Raw genomic sequence first — 22,264 nt, 5'->3', positions numbered from 1 at the left:
AATTACATAAAATAAGATGGAATATACTCTAAGCATAATTAATCATTGATATTGCAAAACTTAAAATAAAGAATAGAATAGATCCATTAGCTGCAGTACAATAAGGTCAAGACCACATTACGTTATTATACGCCAAATCAGATGGTTGGGGTTGTGTTATTGGCTGTGCTTAAAGTCCAAAGAAAATGTTTTCAAATTTTTCAACACATGTTTAACTACCAAAACTCACATCTGGTGGCTCAAAGTGATTGTGACCTTCTTGTATCAATCTTATGCATAATCATACAACTAGCAATTGAAAAATCAATTGACTAACTCACCTGAGCTGCTTGGATTGGGGGGATCGATGGTTTTTGATGACCCCAAACCAAGATATCACCCAAGGTTCTCCATAATTGGGTTCACCAGAGATCGGAGAGACTTCCGCTATTTTTCCATCTACATACACACGTAATATGAGCCATCGGGTCCATACTATGTTGTAGGCTAGGAGACTCTCAAACAGACTGGCCTAGAATTGAGTCAACTCAACCTAGCCAATGCCCGAGTCAGCATTCGATTATGGGGTCCTAAATATGGGATTGTATACAATGATACCACTTACTTTTCGTACAAGAAGGTAACAATTACTTATAATCATCCGATGTGAAATTTGATAGCTATGGTGTGTCACAAAATTCGAGAAAATCCCATTTGAACTTTGAATTTGATTAATGGAGTAAATAAAATTACCCAATTTCACATCTAATGGTCAAGATTAATCGTGGCCACCTTGTACCAAAAGTAAATAGTCTCATTATATATATTTTCTTAAAATATTGCTTGCAAATTATTTGTGGCCTACTTATTTGTAGCTAATTATATGAAAGAGAAAGTATAGAATGGGACCATTTATCTTTGATATAAGGTGGTAACATTAATTTTGACCATTGGATGTAAAATTAATTGGCTGCAATTATTCTATTAATCAAGTTCAAACTTCAAACAAAAATTTTTCGAACTTTGTGACATGTCTAAGCTATCAAATTTTACATCAAATGGTTGTAAATAATTGTGACTACCATGTATCAAAGGTAAATGGTCCAGTTGTATACAAGCCCTATGTAAAATGGTAATGAATTTGAGAGAGAGAGAGAGAGCATTTCTACCGGTCTCCCTTAGGACTTCTCTTTCATAACAAAAGAATAAAAACTACAAACCTCTTTTACGAGAGGAACATAAGCAAAAAAAAAGGGTTGAATAAAATTAGTTAGGACAAGCTTATACTTAGGAATTCATGAGAACAAGTGTTCAGAAGCCCAGATCCCATATCGGTAGGGCGGGGATCTTTCAACCACAAATTTTTTACTGGATCAACAAGTTGCATCGGATCTAGATTAGTTCAAATCGGTGATCTAAAAAAATATTAAAATAAATAAAATAAAATAAAAACTAAAATAAGGTTTATGAAGTTGTGTTTTAAAAATGACCTAATAAAATTTCAGATAAACTTAAAAAAAAAAACAAAAATGAAAATTAAAGGAAATGTAGTGTTACACATAACCAAATGCCTCCATGGTTCTTTCACTTGAGTGTAGAAGCATTAAAAGTTAGAACGCATTTAATTTCTTGAACCTAGTGGGAACATGGTTTTCAATGAAATATTAAATTGTCTTAAACTTCTCTAAAGTAATTATTCTACAAGAACAAAATAAGTATCATTAATATAAAATTGGTCTAAGCCCATTACTCAATTTGACAATATATGTTTTAAGCCACCGAAGGTGGAGGGTCCTAGCACCCTTTAAAAAGGCGGGAATTCATCAAAAAGCATCATGATATGAACTATTTAAATTCATTATTTTTATTTAATTTCAACTTTAGGGATATATAATTTTGAGTTGGAGTAGTTGATATTTCAAGGGTGTTTTGACTTTTTGACAATATGATAAAAGAAAAACTTTATATGAGGCGTCAATCTTATATTATGGAATTAGGGAGCACCTCTAACACCAACTATAAAAGTTTGTTTTAATGCTAGAAAACTTTTCAATCGATTATTTCGATCTCGAGATATATGAAAATGAAAAATGATTTTATTGTAATATATTATCTAGACCAATCATTTTCAAGATATTCAAATATTTATAGATGTACGCAATATGTTCCGTTTTTTAAGCTTTAAATTTCTTAATTAGATTTTCATATCATTCAAAGAATTTTCGGCACTAAAAGTACATCTTCCTGGCAAGATTTATTGGTGGACTTTTAAGAAGCACATATTTGGTGGGTTGACAATTTTTGCAAAAATAAAATAAAATAATGACATAAAATGATATGTACCCTAAAAAGATGACTAGAAAGGATAAGTGACCAACTTTGGCACATAGGTTATATTAAGGATGCAATAGTAACTCAATCCATGCACATCTAAGGTACTTATTTATCTAAAATAGTTTTGGTCCTATGCGGAACCACTAGCAAGAGACACATATGATACGGGTTTCTTTCATGGATGAAATTTCCACAAGGCTTAGGCTTTATGGAAACAAAATAAACCCTCACCATCATCCAGAAAACACTTTTGGTAATGGAAATCTCTATGATGCTTCAAAAATCAAAATCCAACACTAATAATGAAATTCGAAACTAAAAAAATGATACAGATCTTGCATATCTATGAACAATTAATTTTAAGATGAAATGGACGATCTAGATAATTTGTTACAATATACATTATTTTTAGATGTTGAATTCTTTTTTTTTTTCACAACTATAATGCTCAAGCCAAGATGATTGAAGTAAAGGTTTTCTAATGCTTGTATTTCAATTTTCGATGAGTTACGAGGTGAGGCTTTACTTGTTTTGATAGAACTACAACCATATCAAACCATTTTCCTTATTTTATTGTGATCAAAACCTCATGATGGTATAAATGCATAAAAGGATAATTTTCCAAAAACAAAATCCCTAAAATTCGAGGATTAAGAATACGTTTTTAGTTAAATGAATCTCTTTTTATTTGGCCACATCCAAAATCTTTACTATGGAATGTTTAAAGGACAAAGTGATTAGATTTTTTATAATAAATTTTCTATCAAAAGTAAGTTACCCCAAACTCTCATTTTATGATTCCTACCCTCTCCCCATAAATGTCTCTATGTAGGGTCTTCCTCTAGTTTATAGCCATGAGAGAGTGAAGGAATGCGAAAAAAACATGGGTTTATGCACCGGGGTATTTTCATCTTAAAAAATTGCTTTATCATTTTGGAGGTAGATGTAAAAATAAACAATACTAGGTTAGTAGTATGGGTGGTGAGCATACATAGAAAGTATGGTCCAAGATATCGATAATTTCCCAATTTACAATAATCCCTAATGGTACTAGTCAAAATTTTTTGAACTCTTCAACATTGACCAAGCATATCATGTGATCATTTGATATGAATAATCTCACAATCATTCATAACTGTCAGATGCGAAAGTAAATGGCTCAAAGTGTGCCGGAGCTTAAAATCCCATAGAATTTTTCTCAAACGTTGTGAGAAGAAATACACACCCACAACCACTTGACTTTAAACCTAACCACTAGCGGTGATTTTGCCTTTTTAAACCAAAGGTGAATGTACTATTGCTATCCCTTCAGTTTTTTTTGGTATACAGTTAAGTAATTACTCCCAATGTCAATCTTAATTTTGTTTATGTTTTTTTACTTTTTTTTACTTTTAAATAAATTTATAATAAATTTCAATATATTTTTGAAATTTAAAGATGTTCTTTAAAAAATAAAATAAAAGGAAAAACCTCAATACATTTGATTAAGCTGCAAAAAAATACACTACTGTAAAAAAAATACAAAAAATAATTTCACTATGACCCAACTGTAAAAAAAAATACACAAAAAGTAATTTGAGGAAAATAAAAATCACCAAAAATTCCCTTAAATCTTGAAGTATGAAACATAGAGGACTGTATTTAAATTCCATTTTTTTTTTTTTAACAAATAGCTAAAAATCATGCTTTGTTCCAAATATAAGTAAATAGTTATATTTCTTGGGATATGGCTCACTACAGCCAAGCCATGGCTCCAAGCCTTTGAGCGTTGCAGCCTTTCATGCGGCGTTGGTAATTATTTAATGAAATAATTGTGAATTAAATATTAGTTTTCTTTCTATTTTAGGGTTTGGGTTTTAGGAAATAGGTTTTATTAGTAAAACGACCGGTCAATTCCTGACAATTTTCCGGGAAAAAGAAATTCAAAAAAAAGGAAAAGGGGGAAGAAAAGCCTGGCTCTATCATGATCCAAAACAGTGAACCAATTGGATAAAAGTTACTAAAATACCCCCAATAAGTCATGGAAATAACGAAGGTGACCCCTTTGCCGCCAAGACGTCTTGTTTCCCGATAATCCTGATGACCACAATACCCTTGATATTTGACTTAATAGCAAAAAGACCCCAACTCAGCCCCATAGTGTCAAAATGTAATATTCCCTCCATTAAACTAAAGAACTTGGACTCATTACATATGATTAGTTTTTCCCATTTAATTGGTCATAGAGAGAACAAATCAATATTTTTTATTGAAAAAGTATAGAATGAGATTATTTATCTTTAGTACAAAGTAGTGGCAATTAATTTTTACAATTAGATATGGAATTGGTTGGCTACATTTATTCTATTGACCGAACTAAAATTTCAAAAGAAATTTTTTAGAACTTTGTGACATACCTAAGTTATCAGATTTTTGTATCGGATAGTTATAAGTAATTGTGACCTCCTTTTATTAATGATAAATGGTCCCATTGTATACCCTTGTCTTTCTATTTAATTGGTGTGAGAGAGAAAAACAAAGAGGGAGTATAACAACTTCACTTAGCCTATTGTTAGATATAATATACTTGCACATCTTATGCTTTCACACTTTAGCAACTAATATGTTTGGGAGGTTTGGATTTAAAATAGAGATCCACTTTAGAATTATTAAATGACCATTTTGAAGAATTCGGACTTTAAATTCTTAAATCTAATCATTAATTGTCTGACAACTTATGTTCAACCTTGGTATGTTATATATAGGCACATATAAAATGTGTATGATTCTTCATGTTGTTCTCATATTATTATTAAAGGGACATGTAGATGATTTTCTTTTTTTATGATTGATCGCTAGAGTTGGTAATGAGCTGAGCCGGGGCTTGACAAACGTTTGGCCCTATTAGGGTTGGCCAAGCTTTCCGCAGCTTGAACTTGGCCAAAAAAGCCTTGGCCCAAGAGAGGCCAAGCCAAGCTGGGTCGAGCCAAAAAAAAAAGAGAGCAAAATACAAGAAAGATAAAGGACTCCATCATGCCGAGTCGGACAAGTACGAATTGGGTTGGCCCTAGCATAGGCCCAATCCTCGGGCCCATTTTTATGACTTAGGCCCTAGTTTTTTAATGTTGAGCAATACTACCCATATTTTCCCCCATTGCTTGAATTGAACAAGTAACATCCACAAATTTTAGGGTCCTAAAATTACATGGTTTTACACTAGGGAGGGACTCAACAATATGCTCTAGGGAGCATATAATTCGCTTTGCAATCAACAATAAATAGAGGAATCTCATTATGAATGATAAAACAAATTTCTAATAAGAAAATAATTTACATGAAAAATTTAAAGCCATGGAAAAAAAGAAAAAGAAAAGAAAAGACCAAAACATAAATATTTGAATGGGCATACAATGCAAACCCTTTTAAAACGGAAGGGCATTTTGGTAATTATCCTTGATTTTATCTTTTATACGTAGAAGGGGTATCATAAAATATGAAAATACATGACCTATATAATGCTTGCCTGGCGCTCATTAGCCGCCTTTCGCCACCCACTTTTCTGCTTTGCCTCCATTCCTCGTCCGCCTCCGCCACCGCCTCCGCCTCCGCCACCGCCTCCGCCTCCTCTCTCTCTCTTCTCTCTCTCCTCAATTCCTAACCTAATTTCACCTCCAAATCCCTAACTCCTAACTCCTCTAACTCTAGAGAGAGACCCATCTCACTAGAATCACCACTAATCCTCTCTCTAGGTTGTTCATGCCGATTGCCACCTGCAAAAGCCTCTAACTTTGGAGTTAGGATAGATAGATAGAGAGAGAGAGAGGAGTGGGGGGAGGAGGAGAGAGAAAGCTGGTCGGAGACTAATATTTTCAGGCACCAGAAAATGAATCCGGCTGGTAATTTGGCCGGAAAATTTGGAGATACCACTTACACTAAGGTCTTTGTGGGGGGCTTGGCATGGGAGACACAGAGAGAAACCATGAGGAAATATTTTGAACAGTTTGGGGAGATTCTTGAGGCAGTTGTGATAACTGATAAGAATACAGGAAGATCCAAGGGCTATGGCTTTGTGAGTATCTAAATCTATGGCTCTTGTTTTTTGGTTGTTTTTTTTTTTTGGGTTTCTTGTTTTAGTGGGATTTTGTTGGTTTTTTCACCATTTCTGTGTTGTTTTGTGTTGATTATACGAAGTGAAATTTCTTGAAGTGATGCTCTTGCTGCTTGTTGGTTCTTTTGTTTATGTGGGGTTTCAAATTTGATCTGATTTCCTCAAAGGTGGGATTTTATCCAAGATCTAAACATGCTGTCTCTCTCTCTCTCGTATCATTTATGACTTGGGGATGAAAGAATGTGGATCATCTCTCTCTCTCACACACACACAAGTGACTTGTTGCTGAAAGTATATGGATCAACACTCTTCCCCCCTCTCTCTCTCTCTCTCAACTGACTATGGCTGAAAGCATATGGATCAACACTCTTTCTCTCTCTCACATGTGAGTTGGGGATGAATGAATATGGATCATGTTTCTCTCTCTCTCTCGTATGTGAGTGGGGGATTGATGAATAATTATCATCTCTCTCTAGTTTATGGCTTTGCAGTTGAATGAAATTGGATCATGGACATGGGGTTGAAAGAATATGAATCATCCTTCCCTCTACTTGGTTTTGAGAAATAATTATGAATCCTCTCTCTCTCTAAAGAATAAGGAACACCTTTGTTCTTTATTCTTTTTCAACTTTTTCCCCTTAATTCTTTTGGCGATTATTATGTGTTTCCATTTTAGGCAACTGTTTGCAAACGCACAAAGTTTCCATTGTATTTTGCATTTCTTTCCTTATAATTAAGTCGATTAACATGTTTTTGCTGAATCAGGTAACTTTTAGGGAACCAGAGGCAGCCATGAGAGCTTGTGTGGATGCTACACCAGTGATCGATGGGAGGAGGGCTAATTGCAACCTTGCTTCTTTGGGTGTTCAAAGATCCAGACCTTCGACCCCACAACATGGTACTTTTTCTCTCTATAATTTTTCTCTCTCTAAACTTTACCTTCCTATTGTTATTATTAGGAAACTTTATCAAAATACACCATAGATGAACCATTTAATATTTCATCCAAGTTTAATTTTAAAAATCCCATAAAAACACGCATGATCATGATTTGAAAGCTTTGAAATAGTTGGAAATGGGTAAAATGTTAAGTGGTTGATAAATTAAGTACTTTTTGATAAATTTTCATTATTATTATTAATTTCTTCTTGATTTTCACTTTCACCTTCTTTGTAGTAGTAGTTATAGCATACAATTAATACTTAAGAGAATGATTATCATTTTACAGCCATTAGGAGGAGTACTAATGCAAATACTATTCTCATTATTCTTATTACTAACCCGATAACTTTTTTTTTTTTTTTTGAAAAGTTACTACGACAACTATTATTATTATTATTGTTTTTTTTTTTTGATAGAAGAACTATCGTTATTATTGCTTGTCATCCTTGCAGAAGGCCATGCTAATCTTCTGTGTATCGTTCAATCTTTCTGATCTCTTAGAAATGACTTGTAATAATAACAATAATGATAATAATTTAGTTGTAAGAATACTACAATTCTATACGTCTGAGAACTTAAATGTATGAGTTTACTGGTGAATTTTCCTTCTCCTTGTTCCTTTACTTATGTATTTTTAATTATATAAAAACATTTCTCCTTTTTTTTTTTGTCAAAAGTTAAAAATATGTATTTTTTTTTATTACGGTCAATATGTTTTAAAAATTCCTTTAGCCAGAAGGTATCTACAGTTTTACTTCTTCTTTTTTATAACTAACAAAAGTTTCTCAAATGCTAAGTTGGTGATAGTTACATTTAGTTGTTGAAGGAGAGGAAGGATTGGATATGTTTCACTTGCATGCAATCCGTTTGAATGAGAAATGAATGATTCAAGAGTCATTTTCATGAAAGGAGACATCAAAATCTTCCATTTTTCTTTTCTTTCTTTCAGACTCAAGGCTTCCCTTGTGTTAGAAGCAAATATTGTAAGAATGCAAGAGAGAGAGAGAGAGGAGAGAGAGGGAATAAATGTGTGCGTGTGAGAGAGAGTAAAATGTTTGTGTGAGAGAGGGGAGTGTAAAATGTGTAAAGTTTTTTTCCAAAAAAAGATAGAGAGAGAATAAAAAGTGTATGGGAGGAGAGAGAGTAAAATGGGGGTGTGTGAGAGAGAAAGATATGAAGAGGGGTCCTTTTTTTTTTGTGTGGGGAAATGAGGATTGGAGATGAGAATAGAGAAAGGCAAGGATTAGGCACGAGTGTGATTGTGTAAGTGACTCCAATTTTCTGTATAAGTGTAGACCACATCATTTTGTACGGATAGAGATAGAGAGAGAAACACTTTTAGTGGGGTTGGGGGGACATGAATTAGTGACAAGTAAAAAAGGAGTGGAAAACAGAACTGAGAAACTTACCAGCTAGATAATTTCAGAGTGTGTCTGTAAAGTGACTTTGTGCTGTTTTTAGAGAGAGAGATTAAATGTGTTTCCATGCAATGAGAGAGAGAGAGAGAGAGAGAGATTAAATGTGTCTCCATGCCTTTAGAGACAGAGCGAGAGAGATTAAATGTGTCTCCATGCCTTTAGAGAGAGAGATAGATTAAATGTGTCTCCATGCATTGAGAGATTGAGATTAAATGTCTCCATACATTTTTGTATATTAGAGAGAGAGTGCATGTGTGGGGTTGAGAGAGAGATTAAATGTGGTTGGATGCATTTTTGTGTGCATGAAATGTACTTATATGTGTGTTGAGAGAGAGAGATTGAATGTGTCTCCATGCATTATTGTATGAGAGAGATTAAATGTCGTCGCCATTTTTACTGGTAAGGGAGAGTAATTATGTGTATATAGAGAGTAAATGGTTTAGCTTGCATTTTTGTGTATGAGAGAGAGTACTTATTGGTGGGGGGGGAAGAGAGAGAGAGAGAGAGTGAATATGTGCACGTATATGTAGAAAGAGAGAGAGTAACAATGCGTGTGTGTGTGTGGAGACTCGTGAGTGAGAATGTGAGTGCTTCTAGAGAGAGAGAATGTGTGTGTGTTTTTAGAGAGAGAGAGTGAATTTAAGGGTGAATAATGTGTGTGTGCAGGTGGGAGTCGTGTGAGGATGATGAACACGACGACGTTGGGAAGTGGCGTCCAAGGCACAGCAGCGACACCTTTCCCTTCCCCACCCACCTTCCCCCCTCATTATTTCCAACAACCCCCCTACCCTTATAACCTCAGCCTCTATGGGTCCGTACTGTTTATTACTATTCTTAACTTATTTCTATATCTCAATAAAAGACAATTGTAATAATAAATAATAATAAAATTATTATTAGAATAATAATCTTAAGAGATCCTCCCACACCTATGTGTATAAAACCCTTAAAGATCGTCATTAAATTTGGTATAGATTTCCTAAAAAGTTATCACATGGGTGTATAGGTATGAGATTTAACTTTTCTAGATATCTGTGTCAAATTTAATGGTGGTCTTTTGGGGTCATACACAAATGTGTGTAGGAGGGTCTCATAAGATTATTACTCTTATTTTTATTACTATTATTTTTACCACTACTATTATCGTTGAACATCTTAATAATAATAAGGAAAATAGATAACAAAGAGAAAAATACTCAAGGATCAGTCTAATGTTCCCAATCTTGAAGCAGTTGGCTTGTATGAATCCGCAAGTCAAGCAGTCCGCTTGGCTTACTTGAATATTGTACAAGTCACACGGGATTCAGGGTTTCAAACGTTAGACTGATTGACTTGCACAATCTTCATAGAAGCCATGCAGGTCGAGGATCCAAACATTAGGACCAGTTCTTAAACTTCAAAATTTTAAAAATAAAGAGTAATTTATGTGTCGATTTTAAAATTTTAGTTAAAATACAAAATGTTCCACTTAAATGGGGAAATTACAAAGAAGGTTGATAAATTCGTTTTTTTTTCAAAATTATACCTCCGTCAACTTAAATTTTGATTTTTTCATTCTTTTTTAGTTTTTTTTGTTAGTAGGGTAATGCCTTAAAACTTGAGGCAATGCCCTACTAACGAAAAACTAAAAAGAAAAAATTAAAATTTGGGTTGACTGAGGGGTAATTTTGAAAAAAAAGAAAAAAATTGGATTGATTGATATTCTTTGTAATTTCTGTCTATAAGTTGAGCATTTTGTATTTTATCTAAAATTTAAGGATCCATATGTAAATCACTCAAAAATAAAATGAAAAGCAATCTTATGTTTGAAACATAGGTTACATGGGCAGTATTACATGGATCTCCACATAAAATTTGCAATAATTTGGAGCTCCGCATAATTTCCTATTTTATTTATGGTGCAAACATGACTGTTTCTAATAGTAATTATTGTTATTATTTTTATTAGTGATATGTTCTAAAATATACCTAATGTATTTACTATTCAACATTTTACCTGTATTTTTTTAGTTAATTTCAAAATGCCCATCAAATTAAAATAATAGAAAAAAGGTACATGCTAAACAATTGAAAAGTGAGGTCCATTTTGATGAATTTACGTTATTTTTATAGTTATTACAATTATTATTTCAATGTTAAAAAATAAGCCTGGGCTCTTGAGCCCAAATTGAGCTTAGGGCAAGTCTAGCAAACTTGGCCCTTCTATCGGACACAGTCAAGTCGAAAGAAAAGAACAAAATAAAGTGTGAACATGTCTCCGCTACATGAACATATTAGTTTGAGTAACTCGGGCGAGTCTGAGTGAAGCTTTCATGATTTTACCGATACTGTTGTTAATCCCAAAGTTTGCTCTTGTAACGTATAGCTTGTTAAGTGATTACCTCATTTTTCTTCGAATTGCAGGTATTCTCATTACTCACCGGACTACACCTACACAACGGTTCGTGCATCTCTCTTTCTCTCTAACATGCACACATCTATCTCTCTCTCTCTAACACAACTCTCTCTTATACAAACACAGCTATGGGTAATAGTCTCTTTCTCTCTCTTATAACACACCCCTCTACCGCAAGTATATCTCTCTCTCTTACAAACACAAAACACACACACGACTTACTCCGAGTCTCTCTCACTCTCTCTCACCCCACGCACGCCAACACCTGCCAATAGTCTAATACTAGTTCTCTCCCTCTCTCTCTCTCTACATCCATAGTGGTCTCTCTCTCTCTCTACATCCATAGTGGTCTCTCTCTCTCTCATATTCCACACACACAACCACTGGCATGTAGGCAGAACTACAGTCCTATAAATATACTAAAGAGTCTCTCTCAAAGATACGCAATCACCACTATTAATAGTGAACATCAGTGTTCGAGAACATGACTCGGCCCCTTGCTGAGCCCGGACTTGGCTTGACTTGGGCCGAGTCCGGCCAAGTCAAAAAGAGTTAAAAAAATAAAATAAAATATATATAAATCAACAGTAAAAATAGAAAAAATATATTTAAAGTAAAATTAAACAAATCACATCTAAATAAAATTAAAAAAAATACTTTAAAAAAATAGATTTTGAAAAAATCAATTTGTGATGGGGGTATTTTAAAAATAGTTCAAAAATAAGGGAAAATATTCCCGGTCAAAATATTTTCTAATATTTGCCAAAGTAGTTAAACACAAAAAAAAAAAAACATAGTGTTCGAGCTTTTTTGGATTGTTTAATGATCTGGGAATTAGACTACCCAACTCAGAGATAATCGGCGAATCCGAGTTGGCTCGCCCGAATAGTCCCCGTCTCCCTCAACAACATAAACCTACTGCAAGTGATAGCTCTCTCTCTCAAAACTCCTAGTAATTGTCCCTCTCTGTCTCTCTCACCAACACACACCTACTACAAGTAATAGCTCTCTCTCTCTCTCTAGCGCCTACTAATACAAGCACACTCTCTCTCCTCACCAACACCATATATACTCTCTGTCCCCACACCAACACCATATACTCTGTCCCTCTCTCTCCCCACCAACACCATATGCATACACTCTCTCTCTCTCTCTTACTTTCTCTCTCATATGCACGCATACATACAAACACAGGGACGTAGTAAACTTGAGAAAATCATTGGTCCAAAGTCACTTAATTCTCACCTTTGATGTTAGGACCATAATTTTGTAATCCTCCATTTAGAACTATTTAAAATATCCATTTTTCAAGAAATATTTCAAGAGGTGTAATTTTCAAAATTACTGAATTAACTATTATTTTAAAAAATGAGTTATTTGTTAAGACTGGTAAAGTCTTACTAATAATCTAGTACATGATCAATTGCATTATCAGTACAAAACTTTTCATTTATGGTTTCTACCACCTTCTTTAATTGAATTCACGCAAAATTTGCATTTGAAAAATAGATTGGTGAAGTGGATCGTCCACCCACCTATTCTCGGATCATTTATTCATAATGTTTTAGATTATAATTTTTACTTAAAGTTTCCCAAAAAAAAAAAGTTATTAATTATGATTTAAAAATATTCAAAAAATAAAAAATACAATAAAGTTTTCTCAACCGTGATCACTATGTTTGTGAAAAATTTTAAGATTTCAAGCACTAAAAATAGTGTGTATTGTAATTGTAAATAATAATAACAATGCATATTGTACCACTTTATCTAAACCATTCTTTTTCAAATGTTTATAGATCTACAACATCCGTACTACTTTTTTGAGCTACAAATTTTAAGATCACCGGTGGAAATAGAGTTTAGAGTTATCTTAGGGATTTTCCATGCCCGAAGGATTTTCCGAGTAAGATTTGGAGATGAAGCTTTACTTTTTTCCATATGGCTTAGGCCTTAGTGAAACTACATCAGCTTGTCAGCCTTTGGCACCTCTAAATTGTGCCGAAAGAAGTTGTACAAGTGTCAATCTATTTATCTTTAATCATAAAATTTGAAACTCTAAAAATAGTACATATTAATCAGATCTATAACCACTTAAACATTTTTCAAATGGATAGTTTATATAATACGTTATGAGATGCACTATTGTCATGACAAAATCTTTTTTTTTTTCATACACATACATTACAAAGTCGAGATGATCAATTATAGGGTACACTAAGGAACTATTTTTGGTGGATTTTTGAGGTACATTTTCTGAACTTTTCTTTATTATAATATCTAAAACAATATTAGAAAAGTTAAAAAAGAAAAAATATATACCTTAGGAGAGAAGGGGTTTGGCCTCTTTTTTCGAATTTTTTAGCCATGTTCGATTTTTATTATTTTTATATTTTTAGGTCTAAAACTGAATTAATATCGAATTTGTTTGCCAAAAATATTGCTGACTACGAAAGTCTTAGTGGCACACGGGACTCTTTCTATATTTTCTTTCTTTCTCTATAATATAATATTATTTTTATTCGACCTTATCGGTACGGTTATTCTATAAAGACAACAAAATATCTTTTGTGACCCAAATGAACCCTCATTTTTTTGTTATTTTTGTCCTTTTCCCATGGGCCTTCCCCAAAACCTTGTCTCATTTGTTTTTGAGTATCTCCAAAATGATTATTATTTATTTAATAATATTATCACTAAGCCACCTATACGTAAAAATTATGATTATTATAAATTTAAGGAAATATTATAAAAAACAAATTCCAACGAGACTTTGTAGATAACCTAACCCTAACAAAATTGGATTTGGCAACTTTTATACCAAATTGAACTTTTCTAATAAATACCATCGAGGCAAAAGCGTCATAGTTTTTTTTGATGAAAATGTCCATAGTATTGGACCACTCTTATTTTGTGTTGTACCGTACTCCCAAAATGTCAGATCGCCGTTATTTTGTATCGGATCTCATGCTTTCCAGAAAGCCCAAAATACCGAACTGCCCCCATTTTGTGTCAGGCCGCTTGTCCAAAGTGCCAGACCACCTCTATTTTATGTCGGACCGCCTCTATTTTATATCGGACTGCATGCTTTCCAGAAGCAAAGTGTCGGACCGCCTCCATTTTATGCTGGACCGCAAGCTTCCCAGAGGGTATTTTGGTCTTGAGTTTATCTTTTTTATGACTTGGAGGGTATTGCTAAAAAAATTAAATTTGCGGTAAAAAGTGAAAAAAAAGTTTGGTTGGAGGTAAATTGCATAGGAAGTCTATTCTTGGCGGTTATTTGTAATTTTTTCTTCAAATAATCTTATTTCTAAATCACCTGTATTGCAAAAACTAAAAAGGGAAAACAGTTTGATAGGGTTGTGGCCCTATCAAAATAAGTAAATCAGCACCGCATAACTCATCGACAATTGGAGTCAAGCATTGGAAAACCTTTACATCAATCATCTCGACTTGGACCTTATGGTTGTGAAAAAAAAAAAAAAATTTCAAGCTTCAAAAAATAGTGTATATTGTACCAAATTATCTAGACCATTTATTTTTGCCTTAAAAACAAATGTTCACATATCTAAAAAATTTGTGCCATTCTTTGAGTTTCAAATTTTATTGTCGGTGTTGGAAATTGATTTTAGAGCCATCATAGAGATTTCCGCTTTCCGGAAGATGATTTAAGGTGAGGCTTTATTCTATTTTCAGAAAGCCTAGGCCTTATAGAAACCGCATCCATTAAAAAATCCCAACTAGAGGTGAGTTTTTTCTTGGTCTACCTGTATTGCATAAAATAAAAAAAAATCCAATTAAAGGAGAGCTTTTTCTTGGTCCATATCACGTGTACTCTTGATGCACATGCACCTTTGAAATTGCAATTGAAAGGTTCACACTAAGGGGCAGAAAATGAATGGCCATGATTTAATAATATATTTTAATTTCAGTTTTTCTACAAATTAGGTTAATTTGAAATCCTAGATGTGCATATTTCGTGCTTACATCCCAATCAGGTGTACCTAAAAACTATAAAAATATATTTTCAAATATATTATCTAGACCGTCCATTTTCAAGATTTTCACATCTTGTGAATTTCAAGATCTTAGCCTTTATAAATAACATTGTTCACCTAATGAAAATAAATCCATCCAAAACAATTGGAAATGAAAAAGTCCTTTTAAGGCCTAGATCTAAGCATCTTACTAAAATGAATGGCTGATGTTAATTGAGTTAAAAAAACACTTTATAAGTTGTGTATTTAATTTTTTCTGTTTTTGTGATTGTTCATTAGAATGAAAAGAGTGTATATTTTAAAATTTGGTTCAAATAAATGGCCATAAGATGGTTTTTTGAGGTTGTTGTATGATATTGGTTGTATGAAATCATTGCCTAATTAAATACTCTAACATTAATGTGATTACAGAACGGGGAACTTTTGCAGAGTTACTATAATGTGTATGGAGGAGCAACAGCACAATATCCATTCTATGGAGGGGCAAGCATCTATCCTTATTTCCCCATAGGTCAAGGGCAGGGGTACCCTCAGGTCCAATACCCACAGTTTGTGCAGTACTCAGCAGTGAGTGGTGGAGTGACCACTGCCTACCCCAACCAATATGGAGGAGGCACACTGTCCATTGGGACACCACCTACTCCCCCAACAGGTGTGCTATTCTCACTCTTAAAAAGAAGTGGAATATCCTCTCACTAGAATTTTTATTGCCCTTGGATCTCATTTTCACATGCATGAAAAGTAGACACATGGATGAGTTGTCATTGTTCAACCCTATGAGTGGAGAGAGAAAGAGCGGAAAAGTTTTCATTTTTCATTTTTTTTTTATAAAAAACCTCCCATCCCCGTCATGTGGTATGGAAGGATATACAATCAATTTTTATGTTTTTTGGTTTTTTTTTTTGGGGTAATTCACATGTAAAAATAAGCTCCTACCTATTTTTTCAAATAGTTTAAAAGTCGGTGTTTTGAAAGTGAAAACAGAAACGGCTTACATTGACTAGAGTGTGGGGATGTTGTCATCATGACCCCAGTCTATTTCTTATGGTTGAGATTGAAGAGGTCACTTCTAAAAGGAAAAATAAATTTTATTTTATTTTTTATTTTAAAAATATTTTTTTATTTTATTTTTTATTTTTAAAAATAAGTTTTACCTGAAATTTGTGATATATTTTCATTTTTATAAAAATTTTAGCAATAAAAAAATTTGAACAAAAATAATTGGCCACAATACCTTGAATGGTTTAAGGTATTTTAGTTTTTTATAAATTTATTTTTATTTATTACGACCTACAAAAAAGAATATGTGCCCTAAATTTTAAGTAAAGATAAATTTTAAATAAAAAGAAAAAATAAAATTATCTACCATTGATGTGACTCAAGTTCAATCTAAACTGTTAAGCATCGTCCTTTTTTTCAAGAAAAGTTGAGAAAGATAGGTTAACTATTTGAAAATAGATAGATATTTCACAATCGAGTGTTATAAAAAAGGCAGATAAGGGTGAGGCCCTGAACAATCAAATTAAGATTCCCCTCAAAAATTCACCACAAAAGATTGTTTGAATATCCAAAAATCCTAAAATCGATCATCTCAACCTCAAGATGTATGGATATGAGAAAAAATAGATTACAAGTCTTAGAAATAGTAAATCTTATAATGCATTTTTTAGAGTGTCAATTTTCAATATTTTCAAGTGTTAATAGATATGTTTGCTCTACACTATTTTTAAAGCTTTAAATTTTATAATTAGAGATGAAAATAAAATTTCAGGCCATTACAAAGACTTTCAGTACTGAAACAATGTCTTTCAGCGCTATGTGAAGGTGCGCTTGACTTTGATTGTTTGAGGCATCAGCCTTATACAAGCTACATCCTTTAAACAATTATTTGACTCGGGATAGGATTGAGATGCACGCGAGTCCGATCAGGAACGATTTTCTCTTGATTTTTTTAAATTCTATTAAAATTGCCTGTATCAGATTCGATTATAAGGACTCGGGCCCAAGTCCTACTTTGCCCGCTTCAACCCCAAGGTTTACGTCCCCAACTGTGCCACTAACTGCTACGATACATAATATACCACACATGCGTCTTTTTTCCATTTCCAATGGTGAGATAGAGGCAAAACGTGCCTAGGTTATGTGATCTCTAACCCACAATGTATTATACACTAGTGGAACACCTTTTTATTGTTTCAATGAACTTCAGCTTTCAAACGTTTGTTTTGCATTTTGAATTGACCCGAGAAGAGGTTCAAGGCTAAGTAGTCAAGGTGGCAGTTTACTACAATATGACGTCTTAAGTTCCATTCTTATTATGGATAGGGGACTCTTTCCTTATTGAACTACCTCAAAAAGAGATACTCATAATGGGAACACATGGTTTTTGGGCCGTACCGATATTATCTTTTGCGGTTGATTAGGCGGGAATGTCTCTTTTATCTATAGTAGGAATGGAACTCAAGAAGTCATATTGTGGTTTTCACTCAGACTATTTTTAGTTCAATATATGAGCAGTTCGGTTATCCTAAAGAAAGGATGCCCCATTATTTGTGAGCTTGTGCGTTTATGGCATGCTCACAAGTGTCAAGATATAATTGGTAGATAGTTATTCGGTGTGGTTTTTCAAGGCGTAGTTATACTCGTTAAAGTTACATCGTAACCCCATCAGAAAATACAGTTTTGGTGTCGAAATCCCTTGTGATGGCATATAAATCTATATTCGCTCTTGATTATTGAATTTGAAGCTCCAAATATAGTGCAGATTTGGTAGATCTGTGAACCTTTGAAATGAACAATCCGAAAAAATGCATTTACATGACAAACTATTTCTAAAGCAAGAAACTTTTTTATTTTTTAGATCCATGATTGTTGAGGTCGAGATGATCAATTTGTAGATTTTGTTATTCCAAATTATTTTTTCCAATGAGATTCGAGGAGTGGCATTATAAAGCCACGACCCTACAAAATAGTTTTCCCAATTATATTTGGGAGATAACTGTGGAAAAGCTTTATATAAGGATGTATTGCCTTATATAAAGGTAGGGTTTCACCTCTAAAATCAACTGGAGAACATATTATTCTGGGATAAAAAAACCCTCAAATTGATCATTTCGACCTCGACAATCATGGATCTGAGAAAAAAAAGGATATCAAGCTTTAAACATAGTGCTTTTTGTTACACACTATTTGGACCGTTCATCATTTAATATTCATAGCTTTATCAGATCTGCATTATTTTTGGAGCTTTAAATTTTATAACTAAGGGTGCAAATAGATTTTCAAGACATTTTAAGAGTTTTCGATGCCAAAAAAAAATATTTCGGTAATGTCTAGAGGTTTTGACTTAACATGCACCCAATAACATTTTTTTTTTCTCTTTTATAATTTTTTCGTTTTAATGCAAAATAGGGATTACTTGTCTATGCATGGCATTTGTTTGTTGTTGGTAACTTATTATGGATATATCTTAATCACGTGTTAAATATAAAGCCAAAAAGTTACTAATGTAAATGAAATGACGTACAAATTCTATATGATTTTTTTCCAATTGCCATTACTTTGTCTACCGGATAAAATTTGTTCCCACTCATAAATTGTTTAAATTAAGAGGACGAAATGAATAATGGGAAAGTATACAACAGGATTGTTTCAATGGTAGAAAAAGTCATAATTATATTTTGCCTTGGTCAGATACAAAATTGGGTGGTTGAGAAACGTGTTATCGACTGCACTTGAAGTCCAAGAATGAGGTTGGGTCGTGGTGGTAACACCACTTGTGCCTTAGCTAAGGTTTAGACTTTCATTCTCACTTAATATATAAAAAATTACTAACGATTTCACATATGGGTAAAGACTTGGCATCCCGATTGAATTACCTAAAAAAAAAAATCCATAAATATTTTTCCTTGGACTTTTGTGCATAAAACAAGCACACCCTACTCGATTTTTAAGATGTCATATTTCGTGTTTCAAGAGTAATAAAATTTTTTTTTTTTTTTTGAGGTCGATAAAATGAGTAACAACTTCATTATAAACAATCCTGATGCTTAGGATGAGAGAGAATATAAAATAAAAGTTGTATGTAGTATAAAAAAGTCGTCATCACCCAGTCGCCATCACCCCAGCTATCAGATATGAAATCTAAGTGGCCCGAGGGCATAATGTTGACCGGTCCCAGAAGCGTTCTTCTGTAAACCTCTTGTAGAGAAAAGGCACACCTCAAATGTTTGATTTTAGGTGTGATAGGTTAGGGTGTTTGTGACCTTCTCCAAGATAGATGATTATGTTATCGATAAATAGTAGTGTTTTAAAGCCCAATGATTTTCAATCCAGATCACCGATTTAAATAAGAGATGATCAAGCTAGTTCCGACGTATTCCCCCCCTAAAACCACTTTTATATTTTTCCTTTTGTTTTCTAATGCTTATCTAATGTTTACATATTTCCACTCTAAATATTCATTGTGAAATTTCTTTTGAATTTTGCGTTATTTATGGATACAATTTCATTGATGTGATTACTAATATCTTTAACAGTGTCTCTCACTCTTCAACAGGCATGACCATGGCTCTCCCAGGTGCACCAGCAGCTCTCCCTCCTCCAACCCCTCACCCCTATCGCCTCCACTCAGTCCTCCCCACTCCGCTTTCTCACTCTACAATTCCTGAACAACCCTCAGCATAAGTCTCTCTCTCTCTCTCTTTCTCTCTCTCTCTCTCTCTTAGCTAGGAAGCACTTTTGGGCACCATGGCCCTTAGCACTCTCCTACATGCTCCATACTTAGCCTCAAAAGGCTAAATTCTCTCTCTACTTCTCATGAGTCCTTCTCACTTGTTTAGCCTTGGATAGGCTAAAACTTCCACCTCCAAATTTGTCTATGCTTTGCCCAGTGGTTCACCAAATTTAGCCCCACATGGCTAAATTATTGTTATAAAAAAAATATCACCCTCTAACCTGAGGTTGAGTGACTCTAGGGCATAAACCCTAATTCACCTCCTCCAACTTTAGGCCCATAGGGGCTGAACCCATCTCCAAACATGGGAAACATTCTCTAAATTTAGCCCTAGAAAGGCTAAAACCCTCACTCCAACTCTTGCCACAAGGGTGGCACAATTTGACAACCTCACCCAGTGTAAACTTGTGTAAACCCTAGGGAAAGGGAAGCATTCCACTAACACTTGTTATTCTTTTTGTTGTTTGGCTCTTGAATTTGAGGCTAAATATTGGGATTTAGCCTCATTAGACAGATGTGGGGTAAATTTGATGTCTTTTTTTTTGGGACTCATTTTTACTATCTGTCTCACTAACTTTAGGGGAGGCCTCCAATAAGTTATTGGAGTCCACTAGGATTGGTACTGGTACTATTCTTTTCTTCTTTTTTCTTTTATTTGTTTCTCTATTTAGGGAACCCCCCAAACATGGGAGTAATCCAAGGGAGAGATTTTTGGTCTCTGGGTTAGCTTCCCCTAACCCACCCCCCAACCATGGTTAGAAGTAGGCCAGGACCCATGTCACAGATTGTTGTCTTTCTTACCAGTAAGTCACACGTGAGATGCACTTCAAGAGAAGTACCTAAAAGAGAAATATCTATTTGGACATTGTGCACAGTGTGGTCCGCCGGGACACGCTATACGCACCCTTAATGCTTTATGTTATAGTAGAGATGTAGCATGTGTTAAGAGGACTTGATACTATGGTGACTCCTATGTTGATGTTATTTACTGAATAATTTGAACCTTGTACTTTAATTTGGTATTAAGCCGATCCCAAATGGTTGGGATGAGGCTTGAATGATGATGATTTTAATTTATTATTAATTAGTGTTTGGATATTAATAACTGATTATAGCTCTATCTATGATGGGAAGTTTTTTTTATTTGCATGTATAGGGCTCCATTTTTCCTAGGGGTTGTTGTTTTTCCCAAATCAACTGCATGGAGAAATATGGATAATATGAGGAATGATCTTTTATTGAATTTAGATAGAGCTTGTTTTTATTTTTATTTTTATACTTGGGTGCTAAAGTTGTAATAATTTTTTTTGAAACTTAATTATCGTATTGCAAAAAAATTTATTGGACCCCTTGCCTAATCTGGCCCAAAATGAATGGGTAAGGGGAAATAAAAACAAAAGTAAAAAATCCTAGTTTTGAAAAGAGAAATATTAGAAATATTGTTCTTTCCAAAACTAGGATTCTTCAATTTTGTTTTTATGAAAAGAGTGCAAGTCTAGCCCATCAAATTTGACCAAGCCTTAAGACCTTCCAAGCCCATGTCAAGCTCATTTGATTAGACCCATGCTTGATGGATAAAATTATAGAAAAATATTTGGTGAGTCAGCTGATGCATGCATCCGACTCAATTTTCAAAATTTAAGGAGACCCAAATCAACTGCATGGAGAAATATGGATAATATGAGGAATGATCTTTTATTGAATTTAGATAGAGCTTGTTTTTATTTTTATTTTTATACTTGGGTGCTAAAGTTGTAATAATTTTTTTTGAAACTTAATTGTCGTATTGCAAAAAAATTTATTGGACCCCTTGCCTAATCTGGCCCAAAATGAATGGGTAAGGGGAAATAAAAACAAAAGTAAAAAATCCTAGTTTTGAAAAGAGAAATATTAGAAATATTGTTCTTTCCAAAACTAGGATTCTTCAATTTTGTTTTTATGAAAAGAGTGCAAGTCTAGCCCATCAAATTTGACCAAGCCTTAAGACCTTCCAAGCCCATGATAAGCTCATTTGATTAGACCCATGCTTGATGGATAAAATTACAGAAAAATATTTGGTGAGTCAGCTGATGCATGCATCCGACTCAATTTTCAAAATTTAAGGCCGATAGTACATTCTAGATTCCTATGACTTTATTTCCACCTCAGATTCATTGAAATAATAGACTTCTAAATTTTTTGATCCAAAATTAATGTGCAATATATATTTTGGAAGGGTGGACTAAGGTCCATGATATATCTAGAGCTAGTGAAGGTCTATTATTGATTAAGCTCAAAGTCTAATAGATTTTTTCAGATTTTGTACAATAACTCCAGCTGTCAAATTTTATATATTACGATTAGATATGATTCTAACCTTTACCTACCAAAGATAAATGA

The 22,264-nt window shown here is 33.7% G+C and overlaps 1 protein-coding gene across 4 annotated transcripts; it reads left to right on the top strand.

Moving 5' to 3' along the window:
• The first annotated feature begins 6,002 nt into the window (after positions 1–6,002).
• On the top strand, positions 6,003–20,987 carry LOC18427782 (RNA-binding (RRM/RBD/RNP motifs) family protein). 4 transcript variants are annotated; one of them, XM_011622704.3, is made up of 6 exons: positions 6,003–6,361; positions 7,166–7,298; positions 9,427–9,571; positions 11,164–11,200; positions 15,580–15,802; positions 19,709–20,987. In XM_011622704.3, exons 1-6 carry the CDS (start codon positions 6,176–6,178, stop codon positions 19,834–19,836), a joined length of 852 nt encoding a protein of 283 aa, XP_011621006.1. In that variant the 5' UTR covers positions 6,003–6,175; the 3' UTR covers positions 19,837–20,987. The 4 variants fall into 4 exon arrangements, with proteins under 4 accessions (XP_011621006.1, XP_088707331.1, XP_006836891.2 ...); XM_088851205.1 differs by having other exon boundaries at positions 19,689–20,987; XM_006836828.4 differs by having other exon boundaries at positions 15,562–15,802.
• Positions 20,988–22,264: the final 1,277 nt, after the last annotated feature.

The sequence above is a fragment of the Amborella trichopoda genome, chromosome 11 (assembly GCF_054954075.1).
Source record: "Amborella trichopoda isolate Santa Cruz 75 chromosome 11, AtrichopodaSantaCruz75HAP2 v2.0, whole genome shotgun sequence".
Lineage (NCBI taxonomy): Eukaryota > Viridiplantae > Streptophyta > Magnoliopsida > Amborellales > Amborellaceae > Amborella > Amborella trichopoda.
The sequence above is the reverse complement of the archived record's forward strand: the minus strand, read 5'-3'. Positions and strand labels throughout refer to the sequence as shown.